At 42.7% G+C, this 23,290-nt stretch overlaps 1 protein-coding gene across 3 annotated transcripts; it reads left to right on the top strand.

The window, feature by feature from the left end:
* The first annotated feature begins 23 nt into the window (after nt 1–23).
* Nucleotides 24–4,970, top strand: lig4 (ligase IV, DNA, ATP-dependent). Of its 3 annotated transcripts, none has more exons than XM_064326543.1 (2): nt 24–137; nt 1,057–4,970. In XM_064326543.1, exon 2 carries the CDS (start codon nt 1,072–1,074, stop codon nt 3,799–3,801), a length of 2,730 nt encoding a protein of 909 aa, XP_064182613.1. In that variant the 5' UTR covers nt 24–137; nt 1,057–1,071; the 3' UTR covers nt 3,802–4,970. The 3 variants fall into 3 exon arrangements, with proteins under 3 accessions (XP_064182613.1, XP_064182612.1, XP_064182614.1); XM_064326542.1 differs by having other exon boundaries at nt 85–166; XM_064326544.1 differs by lacking the exon at nt 24–137 and adding an exon at nt 159–179.
* The last annotated feature ends 18,320 nt before the right edge of the window (nt 4,971–23,290 follow it).

The raw sequence follows: 23,290 nt of genomic DNA, 5'->3' as shown, positions 1-23,290 counted from the left end.
AAATGGTAAGTGATTACTAAAGCCAATACGTTGTTGCAGAACGACTCCCTGCACAGGTGGCTTCCGGCGTGGCTATAATAACCCGGAAATGGTTTTGTTAACTGAAGAGGAAAAGAAGTCACAGACCACTTCCAGATGTAAGTTGCATTCGATTCTAGACAGCTGGGTATGTATCTTGGGTGAATATGACAACAGTGCATTATTTAATCATTTTGCTTTACACTATTATACAGTTCAATTTGACAACAGATATGGGACGGCTAACGTTAACTAGCTTGTTAGCAGGATGACTAATTTACACGTGCTTAACGTCAACTTGTAACATCAGTTATGTAGATGCTAGCTAGCTAGCTAGCTTGTTGTGTGTTTGTCTTTGTGAAAAGTAAATCGTTATAATTTAGTAATAAATAACACGACACAGACTATGCTTTAGACACGAAATAAATAAGTTAGACTACACTGAGGTAATATTTATGTTTCCTAACAAGGCTCACACTAACATTGTTTTGAGGATAGCTAAGCTAGCTGTTTCTAGGGAGATGGCTCAGCTGATCTACTGTATGCAAGTCCAGACATGTGTCACTACAATGTAACTGGTGTAATGGTGTAAAAGCCTATGTTTCTGATTTATTGATTAGATGTCAGAAGTTAAGGTCTATGGTCTGTTAGGACCTCTGGATAAGTGCATAGCTGTCATACAAATAAATTCAGCCGTTGTTGTATAAATGCACATTGTACTTCTTTGGTTAGGAAATAACTTTTTAAAATGATACCTTGAAACAATGTTCATAAGTAATTTTTGCTACAGTGGTAAGTTCACTCCCTTAGCATTCGTGTTTGCACTGAATATTTTTGCAATGGAGCGTATGATTTAAAAGCGATCCAAATTGTGTCCATATTTTTATTTCATGTTCTGTCAAATTTTATGAATGTGGCCTGTCAGCCATTTTTTTGTACAGCAGTATTTCACAATGTTTTTCAACCTGAAGTAATACATTTTCATTACGAAAGCATTTTAGCATACAGTGATATGACTTTTCTTTCATTTGTTCTAAGGTGTCACCTGTCAAAATGGCAGCAGCACTGGACACCAAATCAGGATCTGAAGGCTCTGTTGCTGCTGAAGTACCCTTTCATCATTTGTGCACCACTTTGGAAAAAATACAAAAGGCCAAACTCAGACCAGATAAAACTAAGTGTCTGAGAGACTTCCTGGATTCCTGGAGAAAGTTCCATGCTGCTCTCCACAAAGATAACCCAAACACCACAGACTCATTTTACCCAGCTATGCGTCTCATAGTTCCCTCGTTTGAGCGAGAGAGGATGGCCTATGGCATAAAGGAAAACATGCTGGCTAAACTCTACATCGATGTTTTGGGTCTTCCGAAGAACGGTCCTGAAGCACATAAACTTCTCAATTACCGCGCTCCTACTACATCGCAAGGAGAAGCTGGGGATTTTGCCCTTATGGCCTACTTTGTTTTGAAGAAAAGGTGCACAAGTCAGGGGAATCTAACCATTAAAGAGGTGAACGACTTCTTGGACTCGGTTGCTCTGAATAACGCAAGTAAGCAGAAGGATTTGGTGAAAAAGAACCTGTTGCACCTGATCACCCAGAGCTCAGCCCTGGAGCAGAAGTGGCTGATCCGCATGATTCTGAAAGACATGAAGCTTGGGATGAGCAAAGAGACGGTCCTGCATGTCTTCCACCGCGACGCGGCCGAGCTCTACAACGTCACCACGGACCTGGACAAAGTGTGCCGGCAGCTCCATGACCCCTCTGTGTCCCTCAGCGAGGTGTCCATCGGGCTCTTCTCGGCTTTCAGGCCTATGCTGGCAGCAGTCGCCAACGTGAAACAGGTGGAGAAGCAGATGAACAACCGGAGCTTCTTCATCGAGACCAAGCTGGACGGCGAGCGCATCCAGGTGCACAAGGACGGGGATGTGTACAAGTATTTTACACGCAACTCCTATGAGTACACACAGCAGTTCGGGGCCTCGCCATTACAGGGTTCTCTGACGCCCTTCATTCACAATATCTTCAAGCCCCATGTGAGGAACTGCATCTTGGATGGTGAGATGATGGCATACAACCTCACTGTTGATGCCTTCATACAGAAAGGCACAAAGTTTGACATTAAGAGGTTAGTTGATGACTCTGAACTGCAGACCTGTTTCTGTGTCTTTGATGTCTTGCTACTCAATGACCAGAAGTTGGGAAATGAAACTCTGAAGAAGCGGGACGAGATGCTTCAGACGGTCTTCACCCCGATAAAGGGCCGGATGCAGCTGGTGCAGAAAACCGAAGCCAAAACAATGCAGGAAGTGGTGGACGCCCTCAATGAAGCGATTGACAACCGGGAAGAAGGAATCATGGTGAAGGACCCACTGTCCATCTACAAGCCAGACAAACGAGGGGAGGGTTGGCTGAAGCTCAAGCCAGAGTATATGGACGGCCTGATGGACGAACTTGACTTGCTGATCATCGGGGGGTACTGGGGAAAAGGCAGGCGGGGTGGGATGATGTCCCACTTCCTGTGTGCAGTTGCTGAGACTCCTGAACCTGGAGAGAAGCCATCGGTGTTCCATTCTTTTTGCCGTATTGGTTCAGGTTACACTATGAAGGAGCTTTACGACCTGGGCTTGAAACTGGCCAAGCACTGGAAAGTCTACCGTAAGAATGATCCCCCAGCATCGATCCTTTGTACTACAGAGAAACCAGAGGTGTACATTGAACCCTGGGATTCTGTGATCATTCAGGTTAAAGCAGCCGAAATAGTCGACAGTGACATGTATAAGACAAATTGCTCGCTTCGATTTCCCAGGATCGAGAGGATGAGGGAGGATAAGGAATGGCATCAGTGCATGACTTTAGCGGACCTGGAGCAGTACAGAAGCAAGTCTTCCGGGAAGTTAGCATCGAGACACCTTCTTCTCAATGATGACGAGCCACAGAAGAAGAAGCGGAAGCTAGTGGCAAAGCCTAAGAAAGCCATCGGGATAATAGACCATTTTAAGGCACAGGACCTGTCTGGTGTGGCGAAAGAGACTGACATGTTTGAGGATGTGGAGTTCTGCGTATTGAATGGGAATGATGAGCACTCCAAGGCCGATCTGGAGAAGGGGGTAGCCAGTTGTGGAGGCATCGTAGTCCAGAACCCAGGCAAGGACACCTACTGCGTGATAGCTGCTGTGGAGAACATGAGGGTGAAGAACCTGATTGCCGCCGACCAGCATGACGTGGTGTGGGCCACCTGGCTGCTTGAGTGCCTGGAGAGGAAGCAGGTGGTTCCGTGGCAACCCCGTCACATGATCCATATGTCTCCACCCACAAAGGAACACTTTGCCAAGGAGTACGACCAGTTCGGGGACAGCTACTCGGCTAACACGGATGAGCAGCAGTTGAAAGAGGTCTTTGGGAGGATCCGCATGAAGGAGGAAGACTTGCCTTCCATCGCAGATGTAGAAGCAAGGTACGGCCTGGATGACCTTCCCACAAGCATGTTCAGACCCTTCAGAGTGTACATGGACCGTTGCTCTGACATTGGGGACCCGAAGAGCTATATCCCTTCAACATGTTTGGACACACGGGCGCTGGAGTTCCGTTTCCACGGGGGGACAGTGGAGTCCACGCTGGTGGAAGGGGTGTCTCATGTCATTGTTGCTGAGGAAACCAGAATCATGCCATTAAGAACTCTCAGAAGAGTCTTTACCAAGAAGTTTAAGATTGTGGGAGAAACCTGGGTGAAGGACTGTATCAAAGCTGGACATTTGTTGAATGATAATGACTACCTTGTTTAGCGTCTGAAGTCAGTATGCGCAATTACTGACTTATGTGCAGACAAAAACTGTAAATAGCATGGTTTTAATTAGGATTTTTTTAACCTGGTATGATAATAGCATATGAAGTACTTGCTTGATTTTAAAATGTTGTTTTAGCCTCCTTCTCAAGAGGTTGTTTCTTTGGAAGGCAGGATAGGGGTTTCATCAGACTAGTCTTGAAAATCACTCAGAAAAAAAACGTGCAGGTAGTTATATTAGCAAGTTTTTGTAACTGTGTTGCCCTTGAAAGCTCCGCTTCAATTGCCAAGTTGCTGTTGCTCCAGATTACCTTCTGCAGGTTATGAAGATACATGAAAATGAAGTGCATGAAGAGCTGTTCTGTCCAGGGTTGTGGATTCACACGCATTTGTTTCTGAAGGAAGAGTGTGAATATTCTGCTACTACCTTTTGCAAATGATACTTTTGCAATATAACATGTAATCAGTTACGCTGGCCAAAAATGTAACAAAAAATGGCACTCATCAAAACATGTATCATGGATATTTCTGGGAAAAGCTTTAAATGAATGTGTGTTTTAGCCATCAATTTGTATTAAGAACAACATGTGTGGTTCTGACTGTACTGTTGCAGCTAAACAGAGCTCCCGAACAAGCCTGCTAGCCTCTCATTTTCTGCCTCACGTTTCGTGTGTCTGTCTAAATAAAAGACAAGATGTGGACATATCAAGTGATAATTTCAGCATTGTCGATTCCATGAATGTTACAATGAAGCTATGGACTAAATCTGTCTTTTTTAACTGAGTCACTTTTTAACAGCAGCACAGTATGTAAGCATTTTAAGGACTTCAGGGAAGTGTAAGGTTTTGAAAATATTAACAATCGTGTTGTTTGGTGGTGGATAAAATGTGTTTTTCTGAAAAATAGACCTTTGTTCTTTCACTGTGTTAAGGGTCATAGAACGGCTTGTTTAAATGTGCAAAACCTGCATAACAGCTCATATTTAACAGTGCTGACTGTGCCTTGCACAGTTATCTTGCTGTTGCAGCACATGCAGTAAATCCTTAATTGTGGGCTTTTCTGGAACAAAAAGAATGACTATTGTGTGTGGACATTTTTGGACAAATGTGATTTCCATGGGGTATTATTGTTTTATTTTGTAGTGTATGTTGTAATAAAATGATAATTTTTTTTTTTTTTAAAGTTTGTTTTGTACCTGACAATAGTGCACTGATGGTTAATTTCCATTTGATTCATTTGATAACCACTAGGGGGCGACCAATGTATTGAACAATTGATGTGCATTATTTATTTCTTATGGTCAACCTCATTGCGTGCTCATTATACTGTATATTAGGCAAAAGAATGACCTTGAATTTGGTAACATTCAATTTTCTGGAATAGAGTTCAAGGTGATATCATTATGGGCACACATAATTATCATATAGTTTATGATGATCATTTGGTGAGTTACTTGGTCACCAAATCTTAATTTTTGTCTTGTATCCAAAAGGGTACTGTGGCTGGATAAAAACCTCTGAACTATTTATCCAAAAAAAAAAATAAATAAATAAAATGCAAAACAATCATCAGCCCAGAGACTAACGAGGGAAATTGGCCGCTCAGCTAAATCTGGCACCTTTCAACTGATGCTAATACGCTTGCAGCATGCTAATTATTGTGCACTGTCCCTGTCAACTAAATTTTGTAAATAAATGAATGAATATATTTTTCCTCTAGACTTTTTTTGCTGGGCAGACTTTTCTCTCTGCTGGCTGGAAGTCCGCTGCTGCAATGGGTGGGGAAAAGAGAAGGCGCCGGAAAGGTTAGACTCGGGATTGGCTCACTGTGTGGCAGTGTGTTATGGGAACAAGGAACTGCGCTGTCCTTGCATTCACTTACCTGCAACTCACACCTGTTTGTGTCATCTCGACTGTCTGTGCTCACACTACAAAAGAGAAGAAAAACGATTTTACGTGAAGTTTGCCAGTGTGCCACATTTCAGCAGAACTCTGATGAGTGGTGTTGTCTTCGCACTTGACCTTACCAATATGGCCAGGTATGTCTACAGCCAGCTACTCCCACTGAGTGTGTGTGTGTGTGTGTGTGTGTGGAGGAATGGGGCTACTGATTTTATGATCTTAGATTCGTTTGCCTGTCATGGTCAGAGAAAACTGTACCTGTAGTTTTGACTCTAACTTAGGTTTGTTGTTTAACTCTGCTGCCCCCTTGTGCTTGGAATCTGCTAATGTTAGGTTTCTGTTATTCATCTTTAAAAAAAAAGAAACAAAATTTTAAAACATGAAAATATTAAGTTACCTGTTCAAATGTCACCCCTAAGGTAGAATACTTTCAGTGGTAAGACAGATTGGAGCATACTGTTCTGTGTATTGAATTCTGTAATCATTCTTCATACTTCTTTGAAATATTGGAAATGTATAGTTTTTAAAATTGTTTAATATTCAGTTTCTTAGTATGCAATTCTCAGTTCCCAGTACACAATGTTCTCATATACAATTCTTCAGCAGAACAGAATGAAAGGTGGCTGCTCATGAATTGAGTCTTTCAAGTTTCTGCAGTAATCCTGTCGGGAAAAAGCATACTAACAAGATTGAGACTGAGCGAAAATCCATAGTTGGAGAGTACAGTCAGTGTGTATTCATCTCTACTGCTGCAGTTTTCTTTTATGCATGTGGTTGAGTCTTCCATTGTAGAAAGTATATTGAATACTAGACTCATGGAATCATGTCTGGCGTTGGGTGACTAAGGTCAGACAGGCCTCTGGTGTTAAAGGAAACCTCTTCCTAAAAAAAAAAAGAGTCAACTTGCACATCCTGGTATTGGCTCCAGCCTCTGCCATCAAATTTATAATCAGGCCAATCACTTGGTTTTTAAAATTTTGCTTCAATTTAAAATAAAATAGACAGACATTGGCTGGAATTAAATCAACATTTGTCCTTAAATTTAGTAAACATGGTCCTGCTCTCCTTGGTGAGAATCACTATGACTGGCAGCACTTACAACACACACACACATAAAAGCTAAAAGAGCTCTAATGAGAAAGAGACCAGTGTCTGTCAGACATCATATAATAATAATAATAATAATAATAATATGCACAGAAGCAAAGTAATAAAAGAGCAATTCCGAAGGAAAAATGAAATTTTATACAAGCTCGCATTTAAAATCCCAATACAGTTCTCAAGCAACTGGAGGGTTTTCTGTGTTCGCTGTGTTGGTTACAAATGATTCATTTCCGAACCGTAATCAGTTAAACATTGTAATTACACGTCTCTCCCTAAGACGGGGAACGGGCTTCCTCGCGCAGACCGGCAGGAACAGACGGAAACTGCACTATGTCTCAAGCTGCAATTAGGTGTCTCCCCTGTGGAGAGAAAGCAGACATTAACTAATAAAGGGTGCATTTCCCTTGCAAATGAGTCCTCCTTACGCTTCGCCGCGCTGATAAATATCCATCATTCCCTTAACCCGAGGAGCTAGGGGGCAGCTCGCGCTCCGGTTTCCAAAACGCGGCCAGTTGCTCGCCTCAATTCGGCAGTCCCCCTCAATGAAGCGGCTGTTGGATTTCACACAGCCAGCACATCCAATTCAATTCAATTCAGTCGTGAATGCAACACTACAAGCTTTTCTAACTTATTGAGCGACACGCTACAGAAAAATATCAGTTGCTTCTAGACTTTTGAGTATTTTCGGTTTTTTTTTCAGGGTGGGGGTGGGCTGAATGCATTTTTTAAAAATGCAAATGCAAAATGGTTTATCTGAGTGACTAATTTGCATGATCAAGATTATTGTATTTTGCTATACTATAAAATATATGTTCACATTAAATCTCTGCCCAGGCGGCCTCCTTCTCTTGACTCCCCTTACATAACATTCAAAAACCACATACGAACACCCAACATGTGAAAAGTACGCGTGACCTAGAAAAATAATCCCACTTATAAAATGTGGAAATCTTCATTCACATTTGAAAAAAGCCAGTCACATGTGAAAATGTCCAGTTCACATGTGACATTTTGTTTTTCATGTTAATATTTTAATTCAGGTGACAATGTAAAATTCCAAGTGAAATTGTGATTTTCAAATGTGAATAGGAAAATTTCACGTTATTTTTTCCTAAAGGTTCTTTTGTTACATTATATAATGTAGCAGATGTTCTTTTCCAGAGCGCCTAACTAAAGTTTGTCAGGTCAACTCTCAGCTGTTGTGCTTGTCGTATGCTTGAGCAAGTTACTTAACGTGAATTATTTCTGTAAATGTCCAGCTGTGGAAATGGATTGTAGGTAGAACCGTCATTTGTGTAAAATACTCTGGAAAAGCCACAATATGTAATGAGTCCAACTAATTCAAACCAGATTGCAGACTGTCTTCACAGTCAACTGTTGTTGATGAATAATGAAATTAACAATTTATGTATTTAACATTATGTATTTAGCCATAAAACCAAGAAATTGACAAATATTGATTTAATCCTGACCACTTTTAAAGGCAAAGACAATCTGCAAACTGGTTTGATTTAGTTGGACTCATTGCACATTGTGGCTATCTGAGAATCTATGGTCTGTATGGCACCTCACAGACTGCCTGTCATAAGTCGATCCCTGAAAAGTAGTAGCTTTGGTATTTCACCACAGTCATCTGGTACACAGTCTTGGAGCCCAGATGATCAAATCTTTAGTGATGTCAAGACACTCTCACTATATTATCTGTGAACAACCACCTTCTGCAGTTGTGATAAGACCTAAGAAATATATGGTTACTTTAGATTACTTTGTTTATTAAGACAAATATGGTTTTTGCACAGCTCTTAGACCTTACAAGCGACAAGCAAAGAAAAAGCAATGAATAAATTCCATTAGGACATAAATGCAGAAAGCGTGATATTTCACGCCTCTGTCCCCAAGGACAGGAACAGGAAGCATTCCTCATGCAAACTGCAACCTTGCCGATCTCATTTCTACCTTGCGGTGACAGATGATAGCACTCCTGTATTTCACAAACTCCCTGTCCATCAGAAGATAGTGCTGGACAATGAATGTTCTTAAAAACAAACAAACAAAAAAAAAAAACAATTCTATCACAATTTTTTTCCCAATTATGAAATTCCCAATTTATGTATGTGTACGTGTGTGTGTGTTCATACCCATAATTGTAATCTCCGTGTTCATTTGAGGAGAGCTTAGACAAAAGTATCTCTCTTCCAAGACATGACAACTGCTTATTTTTCCTCCTCAGTCAATCAGTTCAGATTGCGCACATATTGGAGAGGAGAACGTTTCATAAGTAGCCTGCACAAGCAGAGTGGGGCAACACGATTCAGGGGTAAACACAATGGCCTATTATGCGTCACCCTGTAGGGTTGCTGGTCCTCTGCCAGAACTGGCAAGGTCCAAATCTGATACCGAGCCTTGGGACCCATCCACAAGACTAGAACAGAGCCTTAACAGGATGAGCTTCACTTGCAGTAGTCTATGTACCGAAATGATCCCCGCAGTGAAGTATCTCCCCAGATGTGGATAATTTTTAGGATACACCAACTGCACCAGCCACGCCTTGATTAGTGCTCTATAAAGCAGCTGGGCAGGTGTGGTGGTATCACAGATCATTTGATCTACACCTGGCAGGTTGCAAGCCGTGTAGATTGGAAGACAAAGCAACAACAAACATTCTCACAGGCAACAGCTTTATTGTTCACTTACCAAGCTGTAAGGCGAGAGCGTCTGTCTCTTGGCAGCCTCCCAGGGCAGCTGTTTGCTTGTATATTTCTTGAGCTTCCCAGTCATACTTTGGGGTTTTACCAGGGTCTGATTGCTGGTACTCTATTGGATGTATTGCATGTAGTAGCATTGCTGACACATTCAGGAGTCCTGTGCTTATGGGTTGGTTAAAGCAACAGAAGTACTGTAAAGGTATGCAGTACATCAAGCACACAAAAAGGCAAGCGTTAGAACAAGGAAACAAATACTGAAAGAAAAGCTAGTAGGTCTTTGCTTTTATTGCTCACAGCTGCACAGCTAACACACATAGCAGCAGTACCACCAGCATGTAACCATGCTCATTGAATACATTCAAGCTTCGGCCCTTCATATGAACTTTAAAAAGAGCAGGTTGGAATCCTCTTGGACACCACAGTGCCTGGCTATGGTTCCGGACTCTAGAACCATAACTTTGACCTTGACGCTAGAGAGGCAGGAGATTTTCAGGGCCTGTCTTTTCCAAATCTGACCAGAGGTAAGGGTCAACTGGAAGCTGTGTCTCTGCCTCATGGGCCTCATGGCAGCAATGGTCTTGGTAGTCTGTTTAGCCCTCTTTCACAAGCGCTCTCTGCAGGGGTGCCTCCTGGGGCTTGGGCTATATCCCCTGAAGTCCCTGGAAACCAAGGTTCCAGTCAGTTTGAGGCTGCGGGTGGCCCTCTACTGGTGGGAGGACCCAGGCAATGTGGTGAGAGGAAACACTCTGGGTCCAGTAATACTTCCCCAGATGATATCAATAGATGTGTCCGTAGAGGGTTGGAGTGTAGCCCACAAGGACTAGGGGGTGACCTGCTGTTGGACTGGGACCTGAGCATTTCAGAACATAAATGTTTTAGAGCTGAGGGCAGTTCTACTTGCTCTCCATCATTTTCTGCCACACTTGCAGGGCCACCATATTCTGGTCAGAACAGACAGCAGAGTGGTACATGTGCCAGGACCTATGAATATCACCACAGTTCAGCTGTCGAGAGGGGGCCCAGACCCAGGGGAATGAAGGCTCCATCCCCAGGAGGTCCAGGAGATCTGGCACCGCTTCAGCCAAGCAAAAGGCGATTTCCCCCTTTGGGAAATGATACATTAGCACACCAGGGGCCTCCAGGTATGTTATATTCTTTTGTATTTTGTGGGATGCAATTGCACTGTCCCCTCACTGTGTGTCTCACAGAGTCGCCCATACATGGAATATGTAACAGAATTGAGAGAGAGTCTCAATACAAAAAAGAACATACTGCTTATTCTCAAGCTCTAGGCCGCTTGGAGAGAGGCTTGATGAAATGTTCAGTAATACCATGCCACTGGTGCTTTATGGAGCACTAATCTATGTCTCCTGACCAGGGGGATCATTTCCATGCATATGGAATATGAAACAGTGTGGAGAGATAGCCGCTTCACTCAGGGAACCAGTTACATCATAACCAATGCAATCTTGAGCATCAAAATCCAAGGCACTGTTTATTCAATGTCTTTATAATGCATTATATTCTCATTATATATCTAAGTTTGAGTCATGTTCTTTATATACTGTGATTCCCTCGAAATGATCAGTCTATTTTCAGTCTAATAGCAATTAGCATTGCTAATCTGTCTAACAATTTTATCATCATAAATGTAAAGACCTGACAGATTATATGGTATCTTTCAGTCAAAACAAAAACTAGGGTTACTGTGTCAGAATTGTTCTGATTAAAAAACTATGAAACTGATGCACATCTTACATCTGGTTTTGACACAAGGATTCCCAAAATTGGACCGCACTGGCATATGTTATTGGTGACTTGTTGATTTGACAATGATTGTGCTTTGGTCTGATTTGGTTGGTCCTGATTGGTTTTCATGAGTTGTTGATTGACAGCATATGTAAACCCTGGGGACTATGGAAACCATACTTACCCATTGCTTTGTTTATCTGGGTTTCTCTGATCTTGAGTTATCTCAGTTTCTCAGATTTTGCTCTGCGACTGCACATGTGCACAGCATGTGCAAGTATACTTTTTTTTTGTATTTAGGTATGAAACAGGTTCCCCAATCAGGGGGAGCCTATTGTGCCATAAAAAGGCAGACATGGTTGAAGGAACTTCCTGTTAAAAATAGGCACGGCGAGATGGAAGCCACAAACCCGTGACTGCATGCAAAGAGGGACATTTAAAGACAGCCTCGCACGCATTTGTTCACCCTGTCATCTCACCGCCTCTAAACCGAGAAACTGAATGAAGGAGCGTGCCGTTATTAGGAGCGCATTCATCAAAGGTCAGAGAATCTGTCTTGAACTCGAGCATTAAAAAGAGGCAGTGGAGAAGTCACTGGCGGGAGCCGGAGATGGCATTATATTACCCAGCTCAGCGCTGCCCCTCATCTGACCTCTGCATCCTCGCAATAAATCAGCTTAAAGTGGTCTTCCCAGGGATCTGCTGGATTCAAAGAGAGGAGTTTAAAATATGAATCTGGGGTGTGTCCATTGCCTCAACTGCCAGAGGGAGGAAGATGAATTAGCGGGGGCTTTAAAAGCAGGTGCCTCTCTGTGAGGACATGTACATAACCCGTATGCCTAATGGAACAGAATGGAACGCAGGTGGGCATGCACACTTTGTATCGACGGGCACGATCTGGTTTCCTGTGTCATGTTAGGTGAAATAAATCTCACAGGCTCGATTGCAAGCATAAAAAAACAATGTCGGGAAATACGGCCAGTGACACAGAGTCACACGGTTGCGGACACGTTGCCTTGGGAGGAGTTATTCTATCCATCAGTGAGATAATGAACACTGAGAGTGATTTGCGTGGAGACTCCACAGGCAAATGCAAGAATACATAGAAGTGTTTCTGCATCTTCATATTGTACTGCTTATAGGTCTCAGTCTTGGCTATTTTTGTGTTTGTGTTTGTGTGTGTGACATGGTTGGGTTTGAGTGAGAAAGACAGATATAATGTGGGTTTCTGTGTGCATACTCAGAGAGAGAGAGAGAGAGAGAGTGTATGTGTGTGTGAGATTGTGTGCGTGTGTAATATATGTGCATACTGTATATGTAAGAGAGGGAATGCATGTGCGTATGCATGTGCTTGTGAATGCAAATGTGTGTGTAGAAGTGTAAATGTATTTGTATGTGAGTATTTATTTGCGTGCTTGTATGTGTGCGTGAGCATGCACACATGTATTTGCATCACTTGCGTGTCTGAGCTTACATTCTGTCTCACAGATGACGCATGCATAATTTCACGTCACTGCTCCTGTGTGAAGGTTAAGAGGCACTGCTGCAAGAAGCTATTGACATAACTTCTGTTAGATTCAGAATCCGATCACAAGGAACATGCGACTCTTCAGGACTCAAATGAATCTCCCACCCCCCCACCCCCCCCACCCCACCCAACAGTTCTACTGAGTGGATTCATATTGGGTTTGTCGCATGTTAACAAAATTGCTCACATAAGACAAAAAAACACAAGGTACCAGCAGCACCACAGTATTGCTGTGAATGCGGGTTATTGGCACATGTATACGTACGTGTTCATCTGTGAATGCGAGTGCATGTGTGGTCCGTGGGTGCACATGTGTGTACATGTGCATAACAGTGCATGTATTTATATGGATGTGTCTGCGTCATGCTTCAGTGTGTGGTTGTGGGCGCACGTGTGCTGGAGTCATCCCATTGGTGAATATCAAGTCAGTGTGCCGGGGGCCGGATGCTCCTGGCCTTGCCGTCACCGCTCGCTGTGCTGCGCGTTAATGACACCGATGGATCAAACGGCACCACAACACCACCTGGTTACCATCGCCCGGGAGACGGATTGTTGTGCCGGAGGAAAGGGAAGTCCCTTCATGCCCTTTCCCGCCTGATCTATGGCGCGGCTAAATCTAAATGAACAGTAATGAATATATGTGGGGCCGCTCGGCTGGCCCACAGGGCCCCTGCGCTGACTCAGGGCCAAATGGCATTACTTACGGACGGACCCTCGGTTAATCCTCACAGTTTAACGGGGAATCAATGTCCTGTTTTTTTTTTTTCTTTTTCTTTTTTTTTCTGCGCTTGTTTTATTTTCCAAAGGGCTGCGCAAACCGTGCAGGCTGTGTGTGCATCTGCATAGAAGGAAACCGGCCTACACTGTCTCATCCCCCAGCGTGCACCAGGACTGCCATTCATCACCAAGATGGGCTTTAAAAAGGCCTGACCGCTGGGGCAGAGGAAGTAGCGGCGAGTCTGCGCATTCGTTACGAGCGAGCAGCTGGACGCGCAGTACATCACATCACTGTCAGGCCCCGGCTCTCATGTCACATTCAGAGATGGAACACCTCTCTCCCCTCTTCCTTCAATAACGCATCCGCCCAATTTCATGGCTTTTGCACCTCTGTTCTGCTCTTAAACAATCTTCTGAGAATTGTAAAACAAATACTTTGATATTTAATATTTTTTTAAATGATAAGCTGCAATGATAAAAACATTTTTTTGGGGCTATATACTAGTGAATCCTTTTTTGTACATGTATAAAATAAAAGAAGTAATTTGGATTTGGATTATTTGTATAAATATAAATCTAGTTTTCTGTCTTTCAGAAGTTAATTCTGCTATATTACTGAGAGCAACAAGACTAATGGCAGTCAAGTGACATTATAATACCATGATGAACATGAATAACAAACAAAATGATTAACTCTTGTATGTTTCCATGGTAAAAGCTGCATTCTCCAAGGCTTAGTGTGTTGATAGTTCCACCTGAATGAACAGTTTAGATGAAGACTCTATTTCTGTCTTTTGCTGTAGTAAGCTACTGCTGAACTGTATTAATACTGTGGCATGTCTGTGATTTTCAGTCTGTCAGTAAACTGCCTGATTATGGTGTTTGCAACGATTTGTTTGTCAGCAGCCTTGAAGCCTTTTGTGAGAAGCCTTGAAGTTCGAGGTTAAAGTGCAGACTGCCAGCTTTATTTTGACGGTATTTACAACCACTTCAGGTGAACTTCTTAAGAATTATAGCTTTTTTTATTCACAGTTACTCCATTTTAAGGGGGCAAAAGTAATGGGACAAATTAACAATCTGAAATAAAGTTATATTTAATACTTGGTTGCAAATCGTTGCATTTGATGACTGCCTGAAGTCTGCGATCCATAGACATCATCAGACATTGGGTATGTTCCCTGGTGATGCTCTGTCAAGTCTGTACTAGAGCCATCATCAGGACCTGTTTGTTTCTGGGGCTTTTTGCCTTCAGTCCTGTCTTCAACGATGCTCAATGTTCATATGTGCAATTGCATTCAGGCCAGGTGATTGACTTGTCCAGTCAAGAACATTTCTTTCTTTTTTGGTCCTGAAAAACTCCCTTATTGCTTTATCAGTATGTTTGGGGTCTTTGTTGTGCTACACAGTAAAGTGCCATCCAATGAGTTTTGAGGCATCTGAATGGATCTGAGCAGATAAGATGTTTCTGTACATTTCAGAATTCATCCCGCAGTCGGCAGTCACATCATCAATGAAGACAAATGAGCCTAGTCCAGTCGCAGCCATACATCCACAAGCCATAACACTGTTTCACAAGATGAGGGTGGGTGCTTTGGATCATGAGGAGTTACTTTCTTTCTCCGCATTTTCCTCTTTCCATCACTTTGGTACAGGTTAAAATGTAATCTGCTTTTAAGGTGAAGATCAGTGAGAAGAGGAGCTTTGTCATTATGTTCAACCTTTTTCCAAACTACTTTACAAACTATCTATGACAGCGCCTTGGGGGAGATTTGTTCAGCGGGAGGATGAGGTCACATTGAAGACTTGTGTGACTCTCACAGAAGATGGAAAATGCACCATGTGGATGTAGGAGATGCATTTAATGCTGGCTTTGGAGATTTTGGGCACATTCTTTATTGTATTAATTATATTTTAATTCCTATGCTTAAACTATATTCAAACACATCTTCTGTTGTTTTAACTATAACTAAAGTCCATTCTCAAACTTTGAAATAATTATTAGAGATATATGCATTCTTGCAAGCCAGTGTCTACATTCAACCTTTTCCAAAATATGTAAATTCCAGCTATGCCTTATGAATTACCATCCACACCTGCATGCCTGGAGTACTTCTGCTGTCTATTTCTGCACTTCATTCATGTGCTTTCCCACAAATTGGTGATTTTAAAAAAATACTACACACCACACGATACCTCAGCTAATACCATAGTGTACATAGGAACTGGAGAGTGTAGGAGGACCCAGGTGGTAAACCCTAGGAAGTAACAGGAAGCAGCCTATACTGTGCATGCTTGAGGGCAAAAGCGCTTGCTGTCTATTGAATTCAATGTAGAAAACCAAGGTCATTTAACAACCATTTTTCTGTGATCATAAATTTCATTATGTGCAGCAGGTTCTGAAACAATGGTTGTTTTGGTCCAGAAGTCTTTGCAAAATATTTATTAAAATTTGCATATTTATTTATTACATAATACACATTTTTGCAATCTGATTTTGAGATTAAACATAACAGTTGTTAATTGAGTTTCAAAATACCAACAGGGATGTTTTATTTTGCATTCAAAAGTTTGAAATTCCCCATTCACTTTAATGGGAGTGCCTATGTTTTCCCCTCAACACGCGCAGTACAGGCCTATTTCAGGGACTTCACAAGCTTAAGTTAGCTGAAGGCGTTTTTCCTGTCTAGTTGAATATGCATGTCTATGGCTAATACAGACTGGTGGAGAGGTGTAACTAATCTCTCATTAGGTGTATCAGGTCATCTGTGAGTTTCATTGTTGGTAAGTACTATGGAAACCTACCAACACTACCTTGTTGTAACAAGGCCAGTTGCGTCTCCCAGCCATAGTTAGCGAAGGCTTGAACATGCAATTAAGGCTGTCAACTCTAAGCACCTTTGCCAACTGAGCCAGTCGGGAACCCGCATAAATTATTAGATATCTGTTTGGAACATCAACGCCTCCCCATTCTGCACCACATTAATTTATTCCTTACATTCTGAGAAATGGATTCCAGAGACTTAGCGATCAGTAAGAGAGAGTTATTTAGTAAAATTCTTGCTGAGCTGGAATGTATTTAACAGTCATGTTGGTATTTTAATTAGAGCAAGGCTTTCCTGTTTCAACGGCACTGTACCTTCTTACAATGCCCCAGCTATTCAATATTTAATGTGGTATTTTTCAGTCTTTTGAGACTGTTTCATTAATTTGCTTAAATTAATTGCTTGAGTCGGTCTTTTAGCATTCATTTAATTAGACCACAAATAATATGTATGGGTTTCACAAAAATTGTGGCTCTTTCTTTTGCACTACAGAGTTTCCACTTTAGAATGCGCTGATGTTTTCCCCCCAGATCATGTGGAAAGTTAATGTCTCCGAAACCAGCAGGTGCTTCTCCGTGGGAGACAAGGCCATGGGTGAGAGATCTGGGCAGGGATCCAGAGCTTTCTGCTGGGGAAGAGACCGAGCAGGGTGGCCGGGAAGATGCAGGCATGTGCCTCCTGGAGCTTCTGCCTTATGCTGTTTACATTAAAACCCATCCTAGTCCAGACAGGGCCCCATTCATCTATCTGGCTGAGATTCAAATCACAGAATATGTCAGAGAGTTCACTGTGGACAGAGTAAAATGGGAATTGAAATCCAATGGAGTACCATTCATTAGTTCTGTAACCCTTGCTTTTATATTCATTGTGGAATTGAGTTCTTCCAATTGAGTGAAAGGACTTTTGTCCTCTGCTCTCCTCTTAGCTTTTATGATTTGGGATTCAGGAGGGTAACACAAAAGAGGTTAACAAGGTGATGCTCTTGTAAATCCTCAGACCATACAAACAGCTCAAATTGCCTGGTTCCACAACCTCGGGGTGACAGTGATTTATCTGTGTGATTGCTCTTCCCTCTCATGTTGGAATAAACTTCCACTGGTGAAACCTTAGCATCTTCTCATGCAACCTGAAGACCCCCCTCCTCAGACTTCACTTTGGCTCCTCGCCCACCTGTTAATCTGTACATGTAGTGTCTTCCTCCAACTCATGTCTGTGGAAATGTGTGTGAGCTGCAGAGTGATAAAAAGTGGCGGCTGACATCAGATGCTGTGGAGGAGGCCACAGGCTTGTATGTACTCTCGTATATCTGCAGTCCAGGTTGCAGCATTGCTGAACACATTTGGCCATTCCAAATCAGGGAGAAAAGGGTGCGGGGGTGGAATTTTAAAAGTCTGCTAAATGAATACATTGCAATGCTTGTTGTTTTGTATTCCTTGAATACATTTTGGTCAGAGGCAGCACAGCATCCAACACAGGGTGACGTTCAAGCCCCCAAATGCCCCCACCCTCCCGATCTCCCATCGCTCAGCTTTCCAGCTGCTTTCATTATTATTCCGCGCTTTTCCCAGACTGACAAAAGGCTGTCAGCCTTGTCAGGGGGCCCCCTGTTTGATGCTGTCTACTGGAAGAGGAATCCCCTGATTGGAGTCTGGATATCTAGGCCAAACCATCAGCCTCCCATCGATGCTGCTCAGGCTCAATTGTGGAGGAGCAGAAGGAGCAGGAGGAGGAGGCTGTGGAAACCCCCACAATAAAATTCTTAATTTCCACTTTTACGATTTCCCAGTTCATTTCACCTCTCTAATCACGTCCAGCTTTAAGCTACAAAAAAATACGGTCTGAAGTCAGAAATTAGATTACTAACACACAGATGCTGAACAAGTAGCCTATTGCAGGTTAACGTGTTAAACACTCATTGATCATAATACTGCGAAGGACAGATCATGCTAAGCCAATGGAGAAACATGGAGAAACGGCATGGCGAGAACCTTACGGATGTAACAGTGTCGATACATTAATATATATAACAGTGACAAACAGACTCCGATAGAGCTACTCTGTAAGCACAAAGTGGAAAGAGAATGCTAGGGTTTATGTAGCTAATCAGACATAGGAATGGTTAGATGGCGTGTGTGTGCGGGTGTGTGTGTGTAGATGCCTGCGTGTGTGTGTGTGCGTGTCAGGCGAGGCATACAGCATATCCCCATGCTCTTTCTGTGCTCTGCTTCGTTAGCCGCAGATCACAGAGCCAGTTCGTGGCATGCTGCCTCCGGGGCTAGGCCGTGGGCGTAGAACTGCTGATCTGGTTGTCACTCTCTGTGTTTGTGCAACAGAGAGAAATCAGCCTGCAGGAGCAGGGCACCAATCAGAGGGAGAAGGTGACAAACAGCGTGGTGTGAGTCGGACCCAAGGTTACTGCTGGCAGACTAAATGCCGCATAAGCTGTAAGGTGCAGCACTGTAGCTGAAGCTTGTGGACCTCCTCAGTTGACTGACAGTTACAAGGGAGGATGCAGGTTCAGCTCCCAGTGAAAGACTGAAATTCAGGCAATGACCCTGGCATTATAAGGCATTAACACTGAATTGCTGTACAAATTGGGTAATGCGCACAAAAACAAGTTTTCCCAAAGAAGGAAACCCTTGCTTGAGTCTACCTGTCCAGCAAAAAAAAAAAAAAATGAAAAGAAAGTGAAGTGATGTCTTGGAGTTATGGTGTAGAAAGGATTCAATTTCCTAGGATTTAAATAGGATTTAAAAGGGAGAGCTGGTGAAGATTCAGTCTGCTACTTTAATGATGACCTTAAATCATTTTAGAGCAAGAAAAGAGATTAACATCTATTATTTAATAGCTTAAAATATGGGTCCCATCTTTATACATTTGGGATTCCTTCCAGACCAGTACAGGTTCCATACTTTGCTTTGATTTAAACATCACTTTGCTGGATTCTAAGATTCAGATTCATGGCCAATAGTGCTCCATTCAATTGTGTATAGTGCCCCACTCCATTGTGTATACTGACAGCACCAGCAGCCTGCACCATTGACACAAGGCAAGATGGATCCGTGGATTCATGCTGTTTACATCACATTCTGGGCCTGCCATCGGCATGTTGCAGCAGAAATCGAGATTCGTCAGGCCAGGTGTGTTTTTACAATCATGAATCATCCGGGTTTAGCGATCATGTGTCCACTGTAGCCTTATCTTCCTGTTCTTAGCTGACTGGAGTAGAACCTGGTGTGGTCTTCTGCAGCTGTAGCCCATACACTTTAAGATTTGATGCGTTGTGCGTTGAGAGATACCTTTCTGCACACCACTGTTGTAAACAGTAGTTATTTGAGCATGTGTAGCCCTTTAGACTGCCCATTTTCCTCTGACCTCGTATTAACAAAGTGTTTTCATTGACAAAACTGCCACTCACTGGATGTTTTTGTTCATCAAACTCTCTGCGAACTCTAGAGACCGCTGAGTATAAAAATCCCAGGAGTGCAGCTGTTTATGAGATGCTGGAACCGCCATGTCTGGCTCCAACAACCATACCTCAGAGAAAGTCACTTAGATCACGTCTTGATCATCCTGGTGTTTGGTCAAACAACAACTACTGAAAACCTCTTCACCATGCCTGCATGCTTTATATTTTGAGTTGCAGCCACATGATTTGCTGTTTAGGGGGGCAGGCTATATTTCAGTATTAACCCATGCTGAGTTAATGCAGAGAAATTACCTAGTAGTTTATATGTGTTCAGTTTATAACTAAATCATTGGGCAAAGAGCTGCCAAGCACTGCTGTTGTACAGATATCAAATAGATCACGGTGTTCCTAGATTGAGGTTAAAACACACGTTGTCTCATTTACAGGTGGCCTGTTTTAATCACAGATAATAATTGAATCCTGTTGCAAAGAACAGCGACTGCAATGGCACCAAATTCCATCAGCCTGTTGATAGGGCGTAAGAAAATGCTGGAGAGAGAGCACTGGCCTGCAGATGGGCAGAGGAACACCAGGCCGCTAATTAAAAAGACTCTTTTTGGCGCGCAAGAGCACATATGTTGTTGATTAGCCACCTCTCAGGTGTCAGGAATCAGGCCGGCCCATGCTGTGTCCATGTGGCATGGGTAAGGGTGGACACTGGGGGCCAGGTGACAAACGTGCTGACCTGCACCATATGGCAGCCCTAGGGCAAGGCGCCGGGACAGGTCGGTTTTTGGAGGGAGGAGTGCAATTTGGGGGCCATGCTGGTGGGGCTGGGGTATGGGGGCTGATGGGGGGTGGCTGAGGGCTACCTGGGGGTGGGTTATTGTTGTCGGCACGTGCTGCGGGTGACCGTTCATACACCCTGAAGCGACTCTGTTGGTTTGTGTCTCTTGACAGCTGATGACGAGGAGAGAGAAAAGGCTGATGGAGGGCGTGAAACTCCACTGCATGGGAGAGACACGGATCACAAAGTTCACACCTTAAACTGCACGAAGTTCACACCCATGCAACTGACCGCTGAGCCGCAACACTACAACATCCAACAATATCCTTTAGTCTACAAATATGTACATTTCTCTTGTAAAAAACTTGCATGTAATTAGAGTAAACAGTTGGAGCTAAGGTTACCCAGATTACTCTGAGATACTGTTTTTCTGCAGAAGAATGAATTGCTAAAGTTTGTTTCGGATATCGTATCCTGTATAGCACTGTTGATCAATGATGATTGGGCGAAACAAAAATGATCCAAGTCGTCCATCATGACACTAACCTATGGCTCTAACTCAATGGGAATGACATCACACTGTATCTTCTGGACTTTCTTAGTGAATTTATGCATAATACTGAAGACTGTTTTACCACGCTGAAACCTCTATCTACAACAAGAATATCTCTAACTCCACTTTGAGGAAAACTGGAATGTAAACATTGACTCTGACATGACGCTGCCTCTTGATAATAATGTTATTTGGAATGGACTGGATCCATGGTCTGTCAGTCAAAGAACCAGGTTTAGAGGAGAAAAATAACTTTGGAAGGATGGTTTTATGCCCTGAATGGATTACCCATCCACCCAAGGCCCAATCTCTCACCCCATCACTGTTGCTCATATTTTCAATCCTGCTCAGCAAGCAAATAAATATTGATCATATTGCAGTAACCTTCTGCTGCAAGGGTGGGCCACACAGGTCCAGTGATCCTGTATTAATGGTATCACAGTGAAGATAAGAAAGAATGGCTTGTTGTCGGTCATATCCTGTTTTTTATCCTGCCCCCATTCATCTCTGCAATTGTCTGTTTATTCCTATTTATTCATTTAGCGAAAGCCTTCTGGGATTCCAGGGAACCTCTGGAATTACAATGCATTTAATTACAAGCTCCCGTGATATGCGGAATCTGATTAAATTTACCTTTTGGCCACAGAGTAGCTTTGTCACTGACACAGGCAAATAAAAAAAATGGAAGGACCTAAAGTAAAAACCTTGTATATTAAATTATATCATGACATGCTTGCATTGATAATATCCGTGTTTCATTGAAAAGTAAAAATAGGTACTAGTTTCACTTCTGTAGTCATGTTTACATAAAACCAATAGCAAAACACAATGCACTTAGAATGTCTTAGTAAAAATATAATTTTTACAGTGATAACCACAAATAGTCATTTTGGCCCCGTCAATACTGCTTGCAGCCTGCTGCAACAGCTGCTTCATTTTTCCAGCAATTCAATGTGACCAAAGGCGAGACAGAGTCCTCCCTGTGGTGAAAGACAACAGGTTGACATTCAAATCATTTTGTGCAATCGGAAGAGAGCAAAGCAAGAGGCAACACACTGACAATTATTCAATGCAAGTGATTTTTCCACCCCTGACCCAATATACAACAAACCAGGAAAAATATTCAGCCTATTGAGAGAGACTCCTGGCATTCCACCTAACTGCTGCTGTGCCTGTGAAAAAAAAGGTGGTCTGGCCATGGAGGTTCAAGGTTATTGACAGACTTTGATTATTTCCTCACGTTTAGATTTACAAGTAATACTACTACTACTACTACTACTACTCCTAATAATAATAATAATAATAATAATAATAGAGCGAGAGCAATTACAGATTAAAAGGTATTCAACTCACATTTGACCTTCCGGAGTGACACATTATCCCTGATCACGTTGCCATGTTAGTTTTGATTGCTGCGGCTGGGGAAACTAGTTTCATCAAAGCCTAGTACAGATACTTCCAAGGGCATTTCCAGTAGCTGTTGAAGCACAAACCAATGAAAGCTAACTACCTTACATAACTTATGTAGATTTGTGTTTATGCTTTATTGTTACATCCCACTGTTTCTTGTGCTTTGTGTTTTGTTACTGCTGTGTTGGTTTCTGTCTCCCCAACAGGCGGAAATAATGATGTCACTGTCCCGCTGCGAGATATATATCATATATCATATATCATATATCCTGATCGAAAGATGTGCCAAAGTGATGCACGCCATTGCCTGACAACCCTCATCAGGAGACAGACGCCTCTGGACATCGCCTGGCAACCAGACTTGAGGGATGCCGGGACCATCACTTTTAAAGCAGCATTATTAAAAATACGCAGGATTATATGTGCATTTGTTTCCGTTAGCCCGCAGGCCATTGTGTGCTGTCTGCAATGTTCTGCCTGCTGTCTGATGATCCTGATAGTGCTATGAACCCTGTGCTTATTACGTTTTTCTAAAATGTACTTATTAAAACACAGACTGTAGCCTATGTTAAGTCGCAGAAAATTATTTTGGATGTGAGTGCAGGTTGTAAGGATAGTCAGTGATCACCCCAGATCCTACTTTGGAACATTTAGGAGAGATTGGAGGATGGACTTTTGAACAGAGGACCATTTTGCACGGTGGCGTGGGTTACATCTGCCCACTGTCTGCCCATTGAGACCCTGCAACCTGTGCTGAGCTTGTATAAACAGTATATACTGAAAAAGTATTTGCTCCCTTCCCGAT

Source organism: Anguilla rostrata, chromosome 3 (genome assembly GCF_018555375.3).
Source record: "Anguilla rostrata isolate EN2019 chromosome 3, ASM1855537v3, whole genome shotgun sequence".
Classification (NCBI taxonomy): Eukaryota; Metazoa; Chordata; class Actinopteri; order Anguilliformes; family Anguillidae; genus Anguilla; species Anguilla rostrata.
Note: the sequence above shows the minus strand (reverse complement) of the source record. Positions and strands in the feature narration are given on the sequence as shown.